Source organism: Rana temporaria, chromosome 3 (assembly GCF_905171775.1).
Source record: "Rana temporaria chromosome 3, aRanTem1.1, whole genome shotgun sequence".
NCBI classification, from domain to species: domain Eukaryota; kingdom Metazoa; phylum Chordata; class Amphibia; order Anura; family Ranidae; genus Rana; species Rana temporaria.
Genome location: NC_053491.1, coordinates 460577434 through 460601274, shown reverse-complemented (window position 1 = coordinate 460601274; position 23841 = coordinate 460577434). Strand labels below are relative to the sequence as shown.

Below are 23841 nucleotides of genomic sequence, written 5' to 3'. Positions count from 1 at the left end.
CTCACACTCTTATCTCACTCGGCCAGCTCCCTCTGCTATCCCTGCGCCTTCTGGCGATTCTGCCTCCTGCAAGGCACGCCAGCGGATTACCACAGTCAAAGTGGGAGGACAAGGGGGCTGCAGAGTAGTTTTAGCCCACTTCTTTACACTACGTCCCTCCAGAGTAGTGGATAAAGGAAGGGCACCACTCAACCAACTCATATGACCCCCCCAAAACAAAAACAAAAAAAGAGAATGCTTTGGAGCAGAGTAATCAGGGAAAATATGGCAGCACAGATCATTTGTCTTGTACTTGTGCCCCCGTCTTTTAGGAAATCTATAAGAAGAGGAGACACATGGGCATACAGAAAGGGGAAAGGGGAATACAGAGGATTTATATTTATATATATATATCTTTTTTTTTTTTTTTTTACACACATACATACTGTACACACGCACACACACCATCCTCCTCCATTAAATCCTCAACTGCCACTCTTGCTGAATTGACAAAAATTAATTAAAAAACGCAAAACAGAAAAAAAAAACGGACTTGTTTCAGTAGGGGGTGAATAGAGACCAGTTCTGGGAAGAAATTGCCCCTCCCTCCCCCCTCGGGGGGTTTATAAACAGCACGGACACACAGTTTCACGGGAAACAAGGGGAACAAAAAAACCTGCACACGGACAAATTAAATATTATATATATATGTGTGTGTGTGTATATAAGTTAGAGGGTCCTTCAGTCAATGGGTATTTACAGGGGAGAGTAAGGAGGGAGAGAGCTTTTGCACAATTAATGGGGGCAGGGGTCCCCACTTCCCTATGTCAGAAAGGGGAGGGGGGAGAGGCAGGAGGGGGGAGTTTTATGTAGAAGTTTTTTTTGTCTGGTCCCAGCTGGGGTAGATGACAGATCCGGCGAAGGGGAGAAAAAGAGACAGAGAGACGGGGAGATAGTGTGTCTCTGTCCTTAGGTGCTGAAATAAACTGCGGGGGACAAAAAAGAAGAAATGTTGGGATGCAGAAGATAGATGAAGCATTGGGGTGGAAGCATGAAAAGGACAAGAGGAAGGAGACATCATGAGCCCAAGTGACAGACACAGGGATGAGTAAGACGAAATGAATAAGGGACAGGAACAAGGGTCAGCAACAAAGATAAAGTGAAGAACAAAGAAATGGAGAAAGATATGGAACAGACATAAAGAAGACAAGAAAAAGACAAAAGATCAGAGTTGAGGGAAAAGAAAATAGGGTGAGCAAGAGCAAAGACAAAGACAAGATGAACAGGAACATGAGGTGAAGAACAAAGTAATGAGGAAAGGTGAAAAACAATCGGGACAAACAAAAGATAAAGGACAGAGGAAGACCCAAAATTAATAGAAATAAACATAATTAACCGAAAATATTGACAACAGAAAAAGCCCGGGATGAGCAGGAATGAACATGAAGAACAGGCAAAATGGAGGACAGAAAAAGACCCAGGATGAGCATGAACGAACATGAAGAACAGGAAAGATGAGGACAGAAGAAGACCCAGGATGAGAAGGAAAAAATATAAAGAACATGATAGAGGACAGAAGAAGATCCAGGATGAGCAGGAACGAACATGAAAAACAGGCAGGGTGGAGGACAGAAGAAGACACAGGATGAGAAGGAAAAAATATAAAGAACAAGATAGAGGACAGAAGAAGATCCAGGATGAGCAGGAACAAACATGAAAAACAGGCAAGATGGAGGACAGAAGAAGACACAGGATGAGAAGGAAAAAATATAAAGAACAAGATAGAGGACAGAAGAAGACCCAGGAGGAGCAGGAACGAACATGAAGAACAGGCAAGATGGAGGACAGAAGAAGACCCAGGATGAGCAGGAACGAATATGAAGAACAGGCAAGATGGAGGACAGAAGAAGACCCAGGAGGAGCAGGAACGAACATGAAGAACAGGCAAGATGGAGGACAGAAGAAGACCCAGGATGAGCAGGAACGAACATGAAGAACAGGCCAGGTGGAGGACAGAAGAAGACCAAGGATGAGCAGGAACGAATATGAAGAACAGGCAAGATGGAGGACAGAAAAAGACCCAGGAGGAGCAGGAACGAATATGAAGAACAGGCAAGTTGAAGGACAGAAAAAGACCCAGGATGAGAAGGAAAAAATATCAAGAACAAGATGAAGGACAGAGGAAGGCCCAGGAACAAGAACAAGGTTGAAGAACACACAAGACGGAGGTTTGAAAGACAAAGGGGGGATACACAACCATAGAGGACGAGGGTGAGGAATAAAAAGGATCACAGAGAATCATGAATTACAGACAGACAAGACGATTAGGGATGAGAGTGAAGAATGAACAGGGTTTAGGACAAGCATGAATATTAGCGAAGGTAGAAGGCCAGTGGAAGACCCAGGATCAGTATAAAAAGAAAGAACAAACCAAAACAAAGGACACAAGAAAAAAACAAAAACAGGATTAGCAGGAATAAGGGTGAAGAACAGACAGGGTGGAGTAGTAGGAAATAAGGGATGAGGGTGAAAAACCGACAAGATGGAGGATTAGAAGAAAACCAGCAATTAATGTAAAAAACAAGACCAAGATGGAGGACAAGGTGTGTGATACGTACAGTAGATGCAAGGATGGGATGGGCACAGCAGGGGAGCATTGGGAGAAAGAAGCGAGAGAAAAAGAAGAGGTTAGTAAAGTCAGCCATCTGTATACAGCACAGATAACAAGCAGCACATATATATATATATAAAAACACATAGACTAAAAACAATGACACACAACAGGACAATAACTTACCAATAATTATGATGAGGATGATGGCGCATATCACTCCCATGATGATCATCATCTGAGGAGAGAAAAACACAAAGAGTAAGATGGAGAAGAGAGAGAGATGGTTTATTGATGTGTCACATTAAGTCACATTACGCAAAAAAACACCACCTACATAACTGTAAAAAGACACATTACCACCACCAACTTCTATTAAATACAAAAGCCAAAAACATACTCACAAACATGAGAAGGAACAAACATTTTAAAACAATTTCAGCTTTAGGTAATGCCATATTTGCTGTGGTTGGAATGCTAATGGGTTTCGGGGGACATGCCCCCTTTTTCAGAGCTAAACCAACCTGGTGCAGTTCCACAATTGAAATGTTCACATATTACGAGGAACCTCATATAAAGAGGAACCTCCCCTTCCAAAATGACCAGGGTAGAGATGATAAGCCACTTGGAACTGCACGAGGTTGGTTTAGCTCTGAATAAGGGGGCATGTCCCCCGAAACGTGTCAGCCAATATGGCAGTTGTGTTTTGGAACGCTTGCTCCTTCTTATGTTTATGAATATGTTTTTGGCTTTTGTATATAATAAAAGTTGGTGGTGGTAACACACTAGGCCAGTGATGGCGAACCTTGGCACCCCAGATGTTTTGGAACTACATTTCCCATGATGCTCAGCTACACTGCAGAGTGCATGAGCATCATGGGAAATGTAGTTCCAAAACATCTGGGGTGCCAAGGTTCGCCATCACTGCACTAGGCGTTTGTGCCCTCCTGTGTCATTTTACAGGTTTTTTTCCCGTAGTTTCCCCGTTTGAGGAGGGCAGCATTGGATTGAGCATTAGGGGTCATGACACCATTGGATGTACGACTGTGTGAGCACTGAAGTGCTAGACAGAACACCACCTACTACATACCTCCCAACATTTTCTGATGGGAATGAAGGACACCTACAACCATATGTATGCAGGCATAGGACACGCCCCCTGCCACACCCCCTTAAAGGAGAATTAACCAAAGAAAAAGGTCAAGTAAATCCACAAGGGCTGTTTTTTACTACTATTATTGCTTTATATTGGCTTTTAAAAATGTACAAAAGCAACAATTTAGAAATTCGATAAAAAGTTTAGCACTGGGAAACACTTTTTGAAAGATAAATAGTGCATTTTATATACAACTTTAAAGATCAAACCAAAAATAGGGACAAATGAGGAGGAAAGAGGGACATTGCTCCAAATCAGGGACAGTCCCTAGAAATCAGGGACAGTTGGGAGCTAAGCCTACTATGAACTGTTCTAACCAATGGAGGACCTTCATAAACTGCCATGAGTTAGGCCCCTTTCACACTGGGGCGTCATTTTACAATGGCCCGGTAAGGAAGAGGTTAAAAAATAAGACAATATTAAAGTTAGCCCAATTTTTTTATATTGTGAAAGATAATGTTACGCCGAGTAAAATGATACCCAACATGTCCTAGGGCTGGAATTATTGCTCTCGCTCCAACGATCGCGGTGATACCTCACTATTTTTTTTTTTTTATATACATTTTTACACAAAAAAAAAAAAATATGTGATCACTTTTTTTCCTATTACAAGGAATGTAAACATCCCTTGTAATATAAAAAAAGCATGACAGGCCCTCTTAAATATGAGATCTGGGGTCAAAAAGACCCCAGATCCCATATTTAGACTAAAATGCAGAAAAAAAAAAGGTTATTTGAAAAAATGACAAGAAGAAAATGTCACTTTAAGAAGCATGGGTGGAAGTAACGTTTTGACGTCGCTTCCGCACTGCTATGGAGACAGGTGGGGGCCATATTGCCCTCACTCGTATCCCAGCCGAGAAGGGGACAGGACCCGATCGCCTCCGCTGATGCCGACGGCTCCGGTAAGCGGCGGAGGGCGCCTCTCCCGCCTCCGATAATGGTGATCTTGCCGAGAATCCGCCGCGGAGACCACCGTTATCGTTTACAGGACCGCTCACTGAAAAGATGGATATCTCGATTGTGGCAGCAGCTGCTGCCGTTACCGAGATATCCATCTTTAAAGTGCCGACGTATATGTACATGAGCGGGTCCTTAAGTGGTTAAATGTCCTTATTTCTTCTGAGAAATCCTCACTTCCTGTTCTGTCTGTCTGTAACTCCACACAGTAATGCAAGGCTTTATCCCTGGTGTGGAGTGTCGTGCTCGCCCCCTCCCTTGGACTACAGGAGAGTCAGGACGCCCACTAACACACGGCTCCTTTCTCTATCTGCAACGTAGAGAGCGTCCTGACTCTCTGGTAGTCCAAGGGCATGAAACTCCACACCAGGGAGAACGCCTCGCATTACTGTGTGGAGTTACAGACAGAAGAACAGGAAGTGAGGATTTCTCAGAAGAAATAAGGACATTTAAAAGTAAAATGGAAGGATGAGGTAAGTGAAGGAGGACTGCACTAAGGTAAAGGGAGCTATTTAGGGAAACACTTTTTACCTTTACAACCCCTTTAATATGAAAAATCGTTGTACATTTGCTGAATGAAAGAATGTCGTTTGAAATTTTCACTTGCTTTTAACATTCAGTTTTAATATGAATGTCATTTCTGAATGAAAACCACGCACACGGTGTGAAAATTCCTTTGCCCAAGAAGTTTTCTATTATTTCTAAACTTCCCCGTCACTGTGGTTGAGAACAAACGTCGATTTGACCCCACTGGCGATTAGAAAATCGAACAAACGTTTTTTATGGAAGACATTGTTTTTTGGCCACACTTTTTTTTTAAGGTTATTAACCGATTAATCGAAACAATAATCAGCCAACTAATCGATTATGGAAATTATTGTTAGTTGCAGCCCTAGACCATTGCCATTTATACAGCGATCAGTGCTATAAAAATGCACTGTATACTGTGTAAATGACACTGGCAGGGAAGGGGTTAACCACTAGGGGGAGAGGAAGGGGTTAGGTGTGTCCTAGGGAGTGATTCTAACTGTGTGGGGGCTGGGCTAAAAGTGAAATGACAGTGATCACTGCTCCCAATGACAGGGAGAAGTAGATCACTGTCCTGGCACTAGGCAGAACAGGCAAATGCCTTGTTTACATAGGCAGCTCTCTGTTCTGCAGCTCCGTGACACGATCGCGGGACACCGGCGGACATCAAGTCGCGAGCGCCTGCTAGGCAGCAGATTCAAAGCAACGTACAGTCGGCAAGTGGTTAAGGTGGTAATTAAACTCACTTGGTGCCCCTTATCTGCATTAAATCAACCTCGGAACCTGTGTTCGAGTTTAACTACTTCCCGACCTGCCGCCGCAGTTCTACGGCGGCAGGTCGGCTCCCCTGCGCGAGAGCCGGTACAATAATGTCAGCTCTCTCTGCGGCCACTAGGGGCGAGTGCGCGCTGCCGGAGGCGCACGCCCCCCGCTCGTCCGTGACTCCCGTGCCCGGCGCGATCGCCGCCGGGCACCCGCGATTGCTCGTTACAGAGCGGGGACCGGGAGCTGTGTGTGCAAACACACAGCTCCCGGTCCTGTCGGGAGGAGAAATGTCTGACCGTCTGTTCATACAATGTATGAACAGCGATCAGTCATTTCCCCTAGTGAGGCCCCCCTCCCTACAGTTAGAACGCACCCAGGGAACATAATTAACCCCTTCCCTGCCCCCTAGTGTTAACCCCTTCCCTGCCAGTGGCATTTTTATAGTAATCCAATGCATTTTTATAGCACCGATCGCTATAAAAATGCCAATGGTCCCAAAAAATGTGTCAAAAGTGTTCGAAGTGTCCGCCATAATGTCGCAGTACCGAAAAAAAATCGCTGATCGCCGCCATTACTAGTAAAAAATAAATATTAATAAAAATGCCATAAAACTACCCCCTATTTTGTAAACGCTATAACTGTTGCGCAAACCAATCAATGAACGTTTATTGCGATTTTTATTACGAAAAATATGTAGAAGAATACGTATCGGCCTAAACTGAGGAAAAAAATAGTTTTTTTAATATATTTTTGGGGGATTTTTATTATGGTAAAAAGTAAAAAATATTTTTTTTTTTCAAAATTGTCGCTCTATTTTTGTTTATAGCGCAAAAAATAAAAACCGCAGAGGTAATGAAATACCACCAAAAGAACGCTCTATTTGTGGGAAAAAAAGGACGCCAATTTTGTTTGGGAGCCACGTCGCACGACCGCGCAATTGTCAGTTAAAGCGACGCAGTGCCGAATCGCAAAAAGTGCTCTGGTCTTTGACCAGCAATATGGTCCGGGGGTTAAGTGGTTAAAGGAAGGAGGTGGCAACCCTAATGAACAAACATGGAGATCAGACAAGATGGAGGACAGAGGAGGGCCCAGGAGAAGCAAGAGCAAGGTTAAAAAACAAAAGAAAAAAAAGATTGAGGTTTGGAAAACAAAGGGGAGATAAAGGACTCTCAGAGATCAGGGTGAAGAATGAACACGATCAAAGGAAAGTGCAAGATAGAAGACCAAGGATGAAAAAAGAAGAACTAACCGAGACGGGACTGTTATACTTTTTTAATTTTTGATAGCCATGGATGGATAGGGGGGTAAAAAGCCTGTATTATTTTATAACATGTAGGCACGCCATCTCTCCATTGCCTCATCTCGCTGTCACATAGTAGGCCCAATTCAAACCACAGCACTACCCAGACTTTCACAGGACTGTTGTGGTCCCCGGGGGGAAGAATCCATACACTCTTTTAATGACCCCTTTCCAAACTCACCTTGAGGTTCTTCCACCAGTACTTGCGTTTGAGTTTGGCCGCGCTGGTTTCAAACTGCGAGGCTCCGGCCTGCAGAGCGTCCGCACGGTCATCCAATTCGGACAGCTTCTGATCTCTTTCCAACACCTTGTCTACGTTGACGCGCATTATATCCACAACCTGTGGGGCGGGAGGAAAAGACACTGAAGATACACAGACCTACTACCGGATTACTATGGCTTTACGTCTTGTGTTCTTCTCTACTCACCTCATCGACCTGTGCCTGGGTTTGCTGAAGCCTTCTGTTGCTGGTGAGGTTGGGGGGAGCTGGGGGTCCTCCTCCTTCTCCAGTAGCAGCGGGAGGGCCGGCAGCTGGGGCAGACCTGAAAGATAGAGGGTACTGGTCAGAATCCATCGGGGACAGTTTTCTTGGACTCCAAGCTAAATTAAATGTAAGGGAGCACTACACCATCTACAATGTGAGGAAGCACAACACCATCTCCAATGTGAGGGAGCACTACACTGATCTCCAATGTGAGGGAGCACTACACCATCTACAATGTGAGGGAGCACTACACTAATCTCCAATGTGAGGGAGCACTACACTGATCTCCAATGTGAGGGAGCACTACACCATCTACAATGTGAGGGAGCACTACACTGATCTCCAATGTGAGGGAACACTACACTGATCTCCAATGTGAGGGAACACTACACTGACCTCCAATGTGAGGAAGCACTACACTGATTTCCAATGTGAGGGAGCACTACACTGATCTCCAATGTGAGGGAACACTACACTGATCTCCAATGTGAGGGAGCACTACACTGATCTCCAATGTGAGGGAACACTACACTGATCTCCAATGTGAGGGAGCACTACACTGATCTCCAATGTGAGGGAACACTACACTGACCTCCAATGTGAGGAAGCACTACACTGATTTCCAATGTGAGGGAGCACTACACTGATCTCCAATGTGAGGGAACACTACACTGATCTCCAATGTGAGGGAGCACTACACTGATCTCCAATGTGAGGGAGCACTACACCATCTCCAATGTGAGGGAGCCCTACACCATCTACAATGTGAGGGAGCACTACACTGATCTCCAATGTGAGGGAGCACTACACTGATCTCCAATGTGAGGGAGCACTGCACTGATCTCCAATGTGAGGGAGCACTACACCATCTCCAATGTGAGGGAGCACCACACTGATCTCCAATGTGAGGGAGAACTACACTGATCTCCACCAATGTGAGGGAGCACTACACTGATCTCCAATGTGAGGGAGCACTACACCATCTCCAATGTGAGGGAGCACCACACTGATCTCCAATGTGAGGGAGCACTACACCATCTCCAATGTGAGGGAGCACCACACTGATCTCCAATGTGAGGGAGCACTACACCATCTACAATGTGAGGGAGCACAACACCATCTCCAATGTGAGGGAGCACAACACTGATCTCCAATGTGAGGGAGCACTACACTGACCTCCAATGTGAGAGAACACTACACTGACCTCCAATGTGAGAGAACACTACACTGACCTCTAATGTGAGGGAGCACTACGCCATCTACAATGTGAGGGAGCACTACGCTGATCTCCAATGTGAGGGAGCACTACACTGACCTCCAATGTGAGGGAACACTACACTGACCTCCAATGTGAGGGAACACTACACTGACCTCCAATGTGAGGGAGCACTACACTGATCTCCAATGTGAGGGAGCACTACACTGATCTCCAATGTGAGGGAACACTACACTGACCTCCAATGTGAGGGAACACAACACTGATCTCCAATGTGTGGGAGCACTACACTGATCTCCAATGTGAGGGAGCACTACACTGACCTCCAATGTGAGGGAACACTACACTGATCTCCAATGTGAGGGAACACTACACTGATCTCCAATGTGAGGGAGCACTACACTGATCTCCAATGTGAGGGAACACTACACTGACCTCCAATGTGAGGGAACACAACACTGATCTCCAATGTGTGGGAGCACTACACTGATCTCCAATGTGTGGGAGCACTACACTGATCTCCAATGTGAGGGAGCACTACACTGATCTCCAATGTGAGGGAGCACTACACTGACCTCCAATGTGAGGGAACACTACACCATCTACAATGTGAGGGAGCACTACACTGATCTCCAATGTGAGGGAGCACTACACTGATCTCCAATGTGAGAGAGCACTACACTGATCTCCAATGTGAGGGAGCACTGCACTGATCTCCAATGTGAGGGAACACAACACTGATCTCCAATGTGAGGGAGCACTACACTGATCTCCAATGTGAGGGAGCAGTACACTGATCTCCAATGTGAGGGAGCACTACACTTATCTCCAATGTGAGGGAGCAATACACAGATCTCCAATGTGAGGGAGCACTACACTGACCTGCAATGTGAGGGAACACTACACTGACCTCAAATGTGAGGGAACACTACACTGACCTCAAATGTGAGGGAGCACAACACTGATCTTCAATGTGAGGGAGCACAACACTGATCTTCAATGTGAGGGAGCACTACACTGACCTCCAATGTGAGGGAGCACTACACTGATCTCCAATGTGAGGGAGCACTACACTGATCTCTAATGTAAGTGGGCACTACATTGATCTCCAATGTGAGGGAGCACTACACTGACCTCCAATGTGAGGGAGCACTAAAATGACCTCCAATGTGAGGGAACACTACACTGATCTCCAATGTGAGGGAGCACTACACTGATCTCCAATGTGATGGAGCACTACACTGATCTCCAATGTGAGGGAACACAACACTGACCTCCAATGTGAGGGAGCACTACACTGATCTCCAATGTGATGGAGCACTACACTGATCTCCAATGTGAGGGAACACAACACTGACCTCCAATGTGAGGGAGCACTACACTGATCTCCAATGTGAGGGAGCGCTACACTGATCTCCAATGTGAGGGAGCACTATATTGATCTCCAATGTGAGGGAGCATTACACTGACCTCCAATGTGAGGGAGCACTACACTGACCTCCAATGTGAGGGAGCACTACACTGATCTCCAATGTGAGGGGACACTACACTGATCTCCAATGTGAGGGGACACTACACTGACCTCTAATGTAAGTGGGCACTACACTGATCTCCAATTTAAAAATCATATACAGTATATTTTTTTACTTTCTGCTATAAAACATATCCCATAAAAAAAATTAAAAAATGTAATTTCTTCCTCAGTTTGGGGCAATATGTATTCTGCTACATATTTTTGGGGGGAAAAATCACAATAAGCGTATATTGATTGGTTTGTGAAAAAGTTATAGCGTCTACAAACAATGGTAAACATTTATGGCATTTTTTTGGGCATTTTTCTTTTACTAGTAATGGCAGTGATCTGCGATTTTTAGCGGTACTGCAACATTGTGACGGACAGATCAGAGACTTTTGACACATTTTTGGGATCATTGACAGCGATCAGAGCTATAAAAATGCACGGATTACTGTGTAAATGTCACTGGCAGGGAAAGGGTTAACACTAGGGGGGCAATCAAGGGGTTAAATGTGTGTTCCCAAAAAAAAATGTGTGTTCCCTCGTGTGTGTTCTAACTGTATGGGGATAGGACTGACTGGGGAGGAGCCAGATCGCCGTTCCTACTTAGTAGGAAAACAAAAGATCTGTCTCCTCTGCCCTGACAGAACAGGGATTTGTGTGTTTACATCATAGTATACAGTAATACCTCGGATTGCGAGTAACGCAGTTATCAAGCGTTTTTTCGCAATACGAGCTATCATTTTTTTTAAATCCTGACTCGGTTTGCAAGTGTTACATAGTTACATAGTTACTCAGGTTGAAAAAAGACACAAGTCCATCCAGTTCAACCATAAAAAAAAAAAAAAAAAATATCGTACAATCCCATATACCCAATTCTATTTTGCCTCGCAAAACGAGCAGGATTCAAGACTCTGCGTTGTGCAGTACCACATTTGGCCAGGGGTGCTGGTGACACTCGGAGCCGTTCGGATTGCACTCGGAAATATTTAGAAACGCTCCGTTCCCGGGCCTCTCCAAGGGTTTCCGAGTGCATCCAATCGGCTCTCTGGCGCCCCCCCTCACCTATGGCCACATGCGGTACTGCATACAATAGAAGTCAATGTGACATGAATTATCTTCGTTTCCATTGACTTCTATGGGGAAACTCGCTTTGATATACGAGTGCTTTGGATTGCAAGCATTCTCCTGGAACGGATTATACTCGTAAACCAAGGCTCCACTGTATATAGAAAATAATATGCAAAGTGGTTGGAGGGAAGCTTCAAAATGGAAGAAAGAAAGTTACCGCTCCAGGTGGATTGTGTTAGGATGATCAGTATGGTCTCAGAAGATCAAGGGTGCTGGCAATGCACAAGGCAACAAATGGAAAAAGAAAATATGGACAGCCGCACTCCAAAAAACCTTGATGGTTGTCTTTATTTAAAAAAGGAAAAATGCACTACAAGTCACAGCACACAACACGGGGGTTAAACCACTGACGCGTTTCGCACTATAAATTAGTGCTTAATCATAGCTATGACTAAGCACTAATTTATAGTGCAAAACGCGTCAACTGTTTTACTCCCGTGTTGTGTGCTGTGACTTGTAGTGCATTTTTCCTTTTTTAAATAAAGGCAACCATCAAGGTTTTTTGGAGTGCGGCTGTCCATATTTTCTTTTTCCATTTGTAAGCTTCAGAATGGCAGAGATTTTTTTTATTACAAATTATGGGAGCAGACTGCAGTTCCTATTTAAGGCCCCTTTCACACTGGGGCGTTATTCGAGCGTTTTTCAAGCGTTTTTCGAGCGTTATTCAAGCGTTATTTGAACGTTTTTCGAGCGTTATTCAAGCGTTATTTGAGCGTTATTCAATCGTTATTTGAGCGTTATTCAAGCGTTATTCAATCGTTTTTTGAGCGTTTTTTCAAGTGTTATTCGAGCGTTTTTCGAGCGTTATTCGAGCGTTTTTCGAGCAATTTTTAAGCGTTATTCAAGCGTCATTCGAGCGTTTTTCGAGCGTTATTAAAGCATTATTCTAGCGTTATTCCAGCGTTATTCGAGAGTTATTCAAGCGTTGTTCAAGCCTTATTCAAGCGTTTTTCGAGCGTTATTCAAGCGTTATTCGAGCGTTTTTCGAGCGTTATTCAAGCGTTTCAGGGCGTCTTTGCAGTGCCTCAGTGTGAAAGGGTAAGGCGTTTTTACAGCGCTTTCAATTCATTTCAAAGGAGAGGGGCGTTTTTGGAGCGTTTTTTTCAGCGCCCAAAAGCTGCTCCAAAGATGCTGCTTGCGTTATTCGAGCGTTATTCAAGCGTTTTTCGAGCGTTATTCAAGCGCTATTCAAGCGTTATTCAAGCGTTTTTCGAGCGTTATTCAAGCCTTATTCAAGCGTTTTTCGAGCGTTATTCAAGCGTTATTCAAGCGTTATTCAAGCTTTTTTCGAGCGTTATTCAAGCGTTTCAGGGCGTCTTTGCAGTGCCTCAGTGTGAAAGGGTAAGGCGTTTTTACAGCGCTTTCAATTCATTTCAAAGGAGAGGGGCGTTTTTGGAGCGTTTTTTTCAGCGCCCAAAAGCTGCTCCAAAGATGCTGCTTGCGTTATTCAAGCGTTTTTCGAGCGTTATTCAAGCGTTATTCAAGCGTTTTTCAAGCGTTATTCAAGCGTTTTTCGAGCGTTATTCGAGCGTTATTTAAGCGTTATTCGTGCGTTATTCAAGTGTTATTCGAGCGTTATTCGAGCGTTATTTGAGCGTTTTTCAAGCGTTATTCAAGCGTTATTCAAGCGTTATTCGAGCTTTATTTGAGCTTTATTTGAGCGTTTTTCGAGCGCTATTCAAGCGTTTTTCGAGCGTTATTCAATCGTTATTCGAGCGTTATTCAAGCGTTATTCAAGCGTTATTCAAGCGTTTTTTGAGCGTTTTTTCAAGTGTTATTCGAGCGTTTTTCGAGCGTTATTCAAGCGTTTTTCGAGCAATTTTTAAGCGTTATTCAAGCGTTATTCGAGCGTCATTCGAGCGTTTTTCGAGCGTTATTAAAGCATTATTCTAGCGTTATTCCAGCGTTATTCGAGAGTTATTCAAGAGTTGTTCAAGCGTTATTCAAGCGTTTTTCGAGCGTTATTCAAGCGTTATTCAAGCGTTATTCGAGCGTTTTTCGAGCGTTATTCAAGCGTTTCAGGGCGTCTTTGCAGTGCCTCAGTGTGAAAGGGTAAGGCGTTTTTACAGCGCTTTCAATTCATTTCAAAGGAGAGGGGCGTTTTTGGAGCGTTTTTTTCAGCGCCCAAAAGCTGCTCCAAAGATGCTGCTTGCAGGACTCAGTGTAAAAGGGTCCATTAAGATGCAACAGAGAGAGCGTTTTAATAGCGCTATTTTTAACGCTTAAACGCTGTAAAAACGCTTAAGTGTGAAAGGGGTCTAAGAGAGGCATCTGAGCCATGTGTGGGGGTTTGTAGTGCAATAAAAGATGCTGAGCACCATATTAGGTGCAGAAAAAGCCTGGGTGAGCCATATATAGCCGCTCTGCCCATATATTAATCGGGATAATCCGGCTGTATTTAAACACAGAGTTGGTTCTGTAATCTGCCAGGTGTCATTAGACGTCGTACATGGAGGGCACGTCACAGTGCGTCAGCGGCATGCGCTGCGGATTTCCAGGCATACGGTGTATGACATAGCCTCACAAATGAGGATAACATGAGTGGCCCTCCCTCTTCCCTAAGTCCCCATCTGCACCCCCAGCTCCACCCAGACTTCTCATCAGGCCTGATTCACACCTATGGCATTGTGCAGATTTGCACTACAGAGCGTGTTCCATAGGAAACCATGTGAAATGGACTGTAGTGTCTGCAAAGAGCACCAAAAAAATGCATAGGTGTGAATCAGGCCTTAACCATTAGCCGACCAGCCGCCGTAGTTATATGGCGGCAGGTCGGCTCGGCTGCGCGAAATCACGTAGATAAACGTAATTTCGCATTCCAGCCATTAGGGGCGCGTGCGTGCCGTCTGCTCGCCCCTGGTGCCGTAAAAAACCTGTGCATGCTCAGAAGCAAGTTATGAGACGGGAGCGCTCGTTCTGGTAAAACTACCATTCATAATGGAGTAAGCACATTCATCACGCTGTAACAGACAAAAAAGCGCAAATCGTCTTTTACTAACACGGAATCAGCTAAAGCAGCCCCAAGGCGAATGGAACTTCCCCTTTAGAGTGCCATCGTACGTGTTGTACGTCACCGCGCTTTGTTCAACATTTTTCAAAAACGATGGTGTGTAGGCAACATCGTTTTTAATGATTGGAAAAACTTAGTTTTTTGGACATGCTGGAAAATTTCGTTTTTTTTCATGCCGAAAAACGACCGTGTGTACGCGGCATAAGACTAAAACTAAATCGAAATTTGCTGCCAAAATTAACACTGCGATGTTTCAGAAAACAGTACCGATTTTTGGCCACTAGATGGAGCCGACGATCTTAGGAATTATTTCATTATAGTATATTACAGAGAAAATTGGCCCAGCCAACACCACCATATGCTGCATGCATTTATTTTTTGGTGCAATATAAAAGATACCAAATAAATCAGGCCCCCTTTAGCCTCCTATACATCTGATTATTATTAGGACACTGTTGCTAAACCTGGGCATTAGCTGGTAAGACCAGCACCAAATAAAGGCAAATGATGGCGTAACATACAAACCATTAGAGATGAAAGGATGTATTACCGCTTCCTGTGCTGGATCACGTATCTAATACGTGATCCAGCACTCCCGGGTAGTCGGCACGCTGGTTAGTCACAGCACAAGTCAATCAGCAGGTTCCAGCCAATGATTGACCAGCGGCACCCAATGATTGGAGAGGGGGAAGAAAGGACAGAGCTCTGTCCTGTCAGCTGGGATGTGGCGGTTTTTGTTTCCCTGCAAAGCAGGGAATAAAAAACTGGCATAAGCCTTAGTAAATACAGCATAAACATAAACACTGGCTAGGCACACATTTAACCCCTCGAACCCCCTAGATCAGTGATGGCGAACCTTGGTACCCCAAATGTTTTGAAACTACATTTCCCATGATGCTCAACTACACTGCGAAGTGCATGAGCACCATGGGAAATGGAGTTCCAAAACATCTGGGGTGCCAAGGTTCGCCTTCACTGCCCTAGATGTGAACCCCTTCCCAGCCAGTGTCATTAGTACAGTGACAGTGCATATTATTAGCACTGATCACTGTATTAGTGTCACTGGTCCCCACAAAGTGTCAGATTGCCTGCCATACTATCGCAGTCCTAAGTCGCCGTTTGCCGCAATTACTAGTATAAAATAAATAAATACAAATTCCAGTATACAGTGGAACCTTGGATTACGAGCATAATCCGTTCCAGGAGAATGCTTGTAATCCAAAGCACTTGCATATCAAAGCGAGTTTCCCCATAGAAGTCGATGGAAACAAAAATAATTTGTTCCACATTGACTTCTATGGCATGCAATACCTCATATGGCCAGAGGTAGGGGGGGCGCCGGAGAGCCTTGGAAATAATCGGGGACAGTTTGTCTGATCTCGGAAATCCTCGGAAAGGTTCGGAAACACTTGGGAACTGAGTATTTCCGAATGGCCCCGAACCGTTACGAGTGTCACTGGCGCCCCCGCTCCTCTGGCCAAATGCAGTACTGCACACCCCATTAGCTTGAATTCTGCTTGTTTTGCGAGACAACACAACCGACAAAAAAAAAGTTGCTCGTCTTTCAAAACGCTTGTTAACCGCGTTACTCGTAAACCAAGACATGTATATTCCACTGTATATCCTATAATTTAGAGACGCTATAACTTTCACGCAAACCAATTAATATACACTTAGGGCCGGATTCAGATATGAGATACGACGGCGTATCTCCTGATACGCCGTCGTATCTCTGAGTCCGGCCGTCGTATCTATGCGCCTGATTCAGAGAATCAGTTACGCATAGATAGCCCTAAGATCCACCAGGTGTAAGTGTCTTACACCGTCGTATCTTAGGCTGCAATTTCAGGCTGGCCGCTAGGTGGCGCTTCCGTATATATTTCCGCGAGGAATATGCAAATTAGGTAGATACGGCGATTCAGAAACGTACGTTAGGCTTTTTTCGGCGTATAGTTACCCCTGCTATATGAGGCGCAGCTAATGTTAAGTATGGCCGTCGTTCCCGCGCCGAGTTTTAAATTTTTACGTCGTTTGCGTCAGTCGATTCACAATTGAGCTTGGAGTAAGTTACGCTCACGTAGCTTTCATTGACAAATAGCGACGTGATTTGGAGCATGCGCACTGGGATTATGTCGCGGCCGGCGCATGCGCAGTTCGTTCGGCGTGGGGACGCGCTTGATTTAAATTTTACACGCCCCCTACCCGCCAAATTTGAATTCCGCCGGGGGATTTACGCTACGGCGGCTCAACTTTACAGGCAAGTGCTTTGTGAATAAAGCACTTGCCTGATAAACTTGCGCCGGCGTAACGTAAATGAGATATGTTGCGCCAGCAGAAAGATCCGCTGATCTTTCTGAATCTGGCCCTTTATGTTTTAATTTTTTTTTTTTTTTTTTTACCAAAAATATGTAGCAGACTACATATTGGCCTAAATAGATGAAGAAGATTGAATTTGACCTTTTTTTATTGGATATGTTTTATAGCAGATATTAAAAAATATTTTTTTTTTCAAAATTGTCGCTTTTTTGTTTATAAAGGCAAAAAAAAAAAAACGCAGAGGTGATCAAATACCACAAAAAAAAAACTCTAATTGTGGGCAAAAAAATACATCAATTTTATTTGCATGCAGGACCGCACAATTGTTAGTTAAAGTAACGCAGCGCCAAAAATAAATAAAAAAATGGTCTGGTCATGAAGACGGGTAAACCTTCCGAAGCTGAATTTTTTTTAAATAAAATCATAAAAAAAAACAAAAGCAGGCAGTGAAGGGTTAAAGCAGCACGTGACAAGTGGAATCGCCCCGAGGAAGATCTTCATATAGCAGGAGGTGTGCAGAGGTGTGAGATCACAGCCTGACTGCGGAGTGTCAACTCTCTTCACACCTCTCTCTGATTGACAAGGCGCTTCTCGTTTTTTTTTTCCTCATATATGTCAGGAGGTAGTTAGAGAGTCAGATCTTCTCCCAGAGAGAGTCAGCTGATGGTCTTCTCTGTATATAAAGTACACATAAACTCCGGCTATAAACTTCTCCTTTTTGCCTTTTAAATACACTACAAAAGCATATGATTGGTATTATGATGATAATGATAATTATTATTACTATTATCGTTTTTATAATGAGGATTATTATAATTATTATTATTATTTATTTTTATTATTATTAGCATTGTTAGCATTATTATTATTATTATTATGCAGCGGCAGGGGTGTATTTTTGAAGCACCTGATTAGAGCCACAGGCTCTAATAGGCTTAAAAATAGGGTGGACTTGGACCGCAGAGCATTGCGCTCAGAGCCCACCCAGGGGTGTGGACGTTATAGGTTACATGGCCGGCAAGAGGTTAAAATAATACCTGCAGTTCCTGTTGTGAAGGTCCCTACTCCTGTTATAAGGTGACAACGCTCCATTCCTCTCCCCCCCAATGGTGTTTTTAAGTTGTCACCCTGCCACACATGCTTCTGATGGAGACTGTAAGTGGCTGTTTCAAAACACACTATGTAAAAATAAACTTGTAGTTTAACCATTTCATTACTGGACACTTAAACCGCCTTCCTGCCCAGACCAATTTTCAGCTTTCAGCGCTGACGTATTTTGAATGACACTTGCGCGGTCATACAACACTGTACCCAAATTATATTTTTATAATTTTTTTCCCACAAATAGAGCTTTCTTTTGGTGGTATTTGATCATCTCTGCGATTTTTTATTTTTTGCGCTATAAACAAAAAAATACAGAAAATTTTGATACAAAAAAGGGGAAAGATTTATGATTTTTTGTGGATTTTTTTTATGGTCGCGGATCAAAGTTGTTGAGCGCGGGGGGGGGGGGGGGGGGGGGGCGCATATTAAAGTTGTAGAGTGTTGAGCGGGGGGGGGGGAATTACATGGATCAGAGTTGTTGAGCGGGGGGCGCAGATCAGAGTTGTTGAGCGGGGGTGGGATTCCATGGATCAGAGTTGTTGAGCGGGGGTGCGGGGGTGGGATTCCATGGATCAGAGTTGTTGAGCGGGGGTGGGATTCCATGGATCAGAGTTGTTGAGCGGGGGTGGGATTCCATGGATCAGAGTTGTTGAGCGGGGGGCGCAGATCAGAGTTGTTGAGCGGGGGTGCGGGGGTGGGATTCCATGGATCAGAGTTGTTGAGCGGGGGTGCGGGGGTGGGATTCCATGGATCAGAGTTGTTGAGCGGGGGGGGGGGAATTACATGGATCAGAGTTGTTGAGCGGGGGGCGCAGATCAGAGTTGTTGAGCGGGGGTGGGATTCCATGGATCAGAGTTGTTGAGCGGGGGTGCGGGGGTGGGATTCCATGGATCAGAGTTGTTGAGCGGGGGTGCGGGGGTGGGATTCCATGGATCAGAGTTGTTGAGCGGGGGTGGGATTCCATGGATCAGAGTTGTTGAGCGGGGGGCGCAGATCAGAGTTGTTGAGCGGGGGTGGATTCCGTGGTTAGAAGTTGTTGAAGCGGGGGGGTTTGTCGCCAATCGCGGGACCGCAAGATTTACCGCGAATGGCGGTAATGGCGGGGGGGTGCCGCGAAAATTGCTCTGCCCGCGGGACCGCGGGATAGTACCGCGAAATCCGGGACGGTTGGGAGGTATGTTGGGTGTGTTCTAACTGTGTGGGGGGAGGGGACTGACTGGGGGAGGTGACCGATGCTGTGTCCCTATGTACAAGGGACACAGATCGGTCTCCTCTCTCCCTGACAGGATGTGGAGCTCTGTGTTTACACACAGAGCTCCACGTCCCTGCTGTCACCGCCGATCGCGGGTACTTGGCGGACATCGCGGCCACCAGGCACGCGCATCGGCATCTCAGCGATGCGCCGGGCACAGTGTTTCCCCGTTGCGCGCCCCCAGCGGCGCGCTGGGAATGCACATAAAAGGACGTCCACCCGGCAGTTGAGAGACGCGATGTGGACTGTTTTCGTCTATAGCGCAGCTCTCTAGTGGTTAAGGTGGATTGTTATTTGATTTTTCTTGTTGCTTTTATTACATTTGAAATTGTAATTAGATTGATTATTGGACGGCTCTCTTAGGAATCTTCAGCCTGGGAATACAGAACAGATTAGCTGTGTGTAGAGGAGTCTGGCTCCCTCTAGTGGCTGATACAAAGCCAAGCAGCGACAGAAGGCGTTTCATATGCGCAGTAGAGGCAGAGGCTTTGGCGCGGGCCTAACAGCTGATTCAGGGCGAAATTTCTGCCAGCAAAGCCTTCCTTGAAAGGAGGAGTAAAAAAAAAACTGAGACTGATGAAACCGAAAACCTTGCTTTGCTGCATTATCCACTTATGCCGTCTATTCAGAAAAATGGCGTCTGGCGCGGGAGTGTATACAGGGCTCATTTTTCGATGATCTCCCTGGTCAGTCAGTGCAGAAAATTCTGTCAAATAAGATTTGTATGCTGGTTCATCGTCTTTGCCGGTGATGGCGAACCTTGGCACCCCGGATGTTTTGGAACTACATTTCCTATGATGCGCCTACACTCTGCAGTGAAGCTGAGCATCATGGGAAATGTAGTTCCAAAACATCTGGGGTGCCAAGGTTCGCCATCACTGCTCTATGCCAGGGGTCTCCAAACTTCCTTAGCAAAGGGCCAGTTCACTGTCCTTCAGACTTTAGGGGGACCGGACTGTGCCCAGTGGGGGGAAAACAATGCCCCATCTTTGGTATTAGGGGGAGAAACAGTTGGCGTCAGTGGGAGGAATAGTGCCTCATTGTTGGTGACAGTGGGAGGATCTAGGCCCCATTGTTGGTGACAGTGGGAGAATTTATAGCCCCCATTGTTGGTGATAGTGGGAGGATTTATGTCCCCATTGTTGGTGACAGTGGGAGTATTTATGGGCCCCATTGTTGGTGACAGTGGGAGGATTTATGACCCCATTGTTGGTGACAGTGGGAGAATCTAGGCCCCATTGTTGGTGACAGTGGGAGGATATATGGGCCCATTGTCGGTGACAGTGGGAGGATTTATGGGCCCATTGTCGGTGACAGTGGGAGGATTTATGGGCCAATTGTTGGTGACAGTGGGAGGATCTAGGCCCCATTGTTGGTGACAGTGGGAGGATTTATGACCCCATTGTTGGTGACAGTGGGAGGATCTAGGCCCCATTGTTGGTGACAGTGTGAGAATTTATGCCCCATTGTTGGTGTCAGTAGAAAGAGCCTCAAGGGCCGGATACAGGCAAGCAAAGGGCCGCATCTGGTGTGATGACAGGGTCTCTTTGTATAGCTTCTGGAGCCATGTGTCTGGACGCACTGGCAGATGTTACTGCAGGAGGCGCTGCAGATCACTGAGAACCAAACTTGAAACCACTAGTATAGTATATGTCATGGGGAGAAATTGTGCCCCATCATTGGGAGGAATTGTGCCCCATCATTGGAGTCATTGGGAGGAATTGTGCCCCATCGTTGGTATCATTTGGAGGAATTGTGCCCCATCATTGGTGTCATTGGAAGGAATTGTGCCCCATGCTTGGGAGGAATTGTGCCCCATCATTGGAGTCATTGGGAGGAATTGTGCCCCATCGTTGGTATCATTGGGAGGAATTGTGCCCCATCGTTGGTGTCATTGGGAGGAATTGTGCCCCATCGTTGGTGTCATGGGGCCACATCGTCTGTGAACCAAAATAGACGAATGGCTGTGACTCACCCGGGAGCGGCGGTTAATTTGTGCCCCATCGTTGGTGTCACTGGGAGGAATTGTGCCCCATTGTTGGCATCATTGCTAGGAATTGTGATAAAAGCAAGCAAAGGGCCACAGTTTGGTGACCACCAATGTAAATCATTAAAATAAAAATAATGTAATATATTATGAAACATAGGACCTGTTTCCTGCTTCTCCCTGTGATCAGTGAACCCGGAAGCACTCAGCTGTGAGCACATCAGGGTTCCGAGCTGTCAGATCTCGGCTGAGAACGACCAATCAAGGAGTATGTACTCAGTCTGATGGAGGGAGTTCAGAAGAAGGACATTAGATCTATTGATGCCTCTGTAAAGAGAACCTGTCACTCCAAATATCTTATCTCATTGGAAGCTTGTCAGCCCCCCTGTGATAGCAATAAAGTTAAGTAATATATATATATATATATATATATATATATATATATATATATATATATGTTACAAAATGTAAAATATATTAATATAATAAAAAAAAAAAAAAACAATTAAAGCCTCCCCACCCCTGTGTACACACAAACACAAATGCAAGTGTATGGTGCACATGAGTACATAAGCAATTGTAAGACATGTTATTGTATGAGTCCTAAACACATTATATATATATATATATATATATATATATATATATATATATATATATATATATATATATATATATATATATATATATATATATATATATATATATATATTTCTTTGTTTTTGGGTGGGTTTTAAGTGCATACAGAAAAAGTGCATCAGAAAATGGAAAGAAACAGTTCTTGCAGTAAAAGGGTTAAACCACTAGGTGTCACTCCATCCCATAATACATGCAGCAGTACAATTGTACAATCTCGCTGCAAACCATAGACTTCCTTTCCTGAGTTTACCTCAGCAGTTGCTAATATACCTCGGCGGTGGTTTCAAAACTGCAGCTCGCAAAATGAATTCAGAATTAAAAAAGTGTTTGCCGAGACTAAACCTATTTAAACAGACTGGAGAGGAGTTAGAACCCTGTTGGGATTTTACTGCTATCATGTTAGTGAGATCTCCTCTCACTTCCTGTCTGGGTGACACCAGACAGGAGGTGAGGAAAAATCTCCCACAGCAACACACGCAGAAAGTTAAGCCTCGTTCGCACGGTTCGATTGTTGGCCAACCGAGCGTCTGTCCAATGGGCATGTGCCAGGATCTTGTCTTGCATAATAATGGTACACACGAACGTAGTGACGTACTAGGAGGAATTTTAGCTCTTGAGCGCCACCCTTTGGGCCCCTTCTGCTAATTTTGTGTTTCATGAGCATTGATTTTGAGCATGCGTGTTTGTACTTTCTACTTTTGTGTGACGGATTTGTGTAAAGACGATACGAAAATCAGACAACAGACTGTTGTCTGCCGAAAATGTACTAGCCTGCCATCCAACATTTGTTGGCTGAAAGTTGGACAACAATTGTCAGAAGGAGCGTATGAATGGTCAGATTTTAGGACAACAGTCTGACAACAGACAATCCCCTTCCAACAATCGGATCGTGTGTACGAGGCTTAACCACTTAACCCCCGGACCATATTGCTGGTGAAAGACCAGAGTACTTTTTGCGATTCGGCACTGCATCGCTTTAACTGACAATTGCGCGGTCGTGCGACGTGGCTCCCAAACAAAATTGGCGTCCTTTTTTCCTCACAAATAGAGCTTTCTTTTGGTGGTATTTGATCACCTCTGCGGTTTTTAGTTTTTGCGCTATAAACAAAAATAGAGCGACAATTTGGAAAAAAAAATAATATTTTTAACTGTTTGCTATAATAAATATCCCCAAAAATATATAAAAAAAACATTTTTTTCTCCTCAGTTTAGCCTGATACGTATTCTTCTACATATTTTTCGTAAAAAAAAAAATCGCAATAAGCGTTTATTTGGTTTGCGCAAAAGTTATAGCGTTTACAAAATAGGGGGTATTTTTATGGCATTTTTATTAATATTTTTTTTTTACTAGTAATGACGGCGATCATCGATTTTTTTTCGGTACTGCGACATTATGGGGACATTTCTGACACATTTTTGGGACCATTGGCATTTTTATAGCGATCAGTGCTATAAAAATGCATTGATTACTATAAAAATTTCACTGGCAGGGAAGGGGTTAACACTAGGGGGTGGGGAAGGGGTTAAGTATGTTCCCTGGGTGTGTTCTAACTGTGGGGGGGTGAACTGACATGGGGAAATGATTGATCTTCTGTTCATACATTGTATGAACCGAAGATCAGCATTTCTCTCCCTGATAGGACCGGGAGCTGTGTGTTTACACACACAGCTCCCGGTCCTCGCTCTGTAACGAGCGATCGCGTGTGCCCGGCGGCGATCGCGCCCACCGGGCACGCGCACGGGAGTCGGGGGCGAGCGGGGGGAAGCGTTTGCGCCTCCGCCGGCACGCACGCGCCCCTAGTGGCCTGAGCGAGAGCCAACGTATAGCTACGGGCTCTCGTGCAGGGGAGCCGACCTGCCGCCGTATAACTGCGGCAGGTCGGCAA

General features: G+C 44.9%; 1 protein-coding gene across 2 annotated transcripts in view; it reads right to left on the bottom strand.

The window, feature by feature from the left end:
* Positions 1-386: 386 nt before the first annotated feature.
* VAMP2 (vesicle associated membrane protein 2) overlaps positions 387-23841 on the bottom strand; it is a 63049-nt gene continuing 39594 nt past the window's right edge. For both annotated transcript variants that reach the window (XM_040346767.1, XM_040346768.1), the window contains exons 2-5: positions 7728-7842; positions 7481-7639; positions 2777-2828; positions 387-965 (exon numbers count right to left, since the gene is read on the bottom strand). In XM_040346767.1, the coding sequence (XP_040202701.1) occupies positions 949-965; positions 2777-2828; positions 7481-7639; positions 7728-7842 (343 nt within the window). In that variant the 3' untranslated portion in view covers positions 387-948. The remainder of the gene's footprint in view (positions 966-2776; positions 2829-7480; positions 7640-7727; positions 7843-23841) is intronic.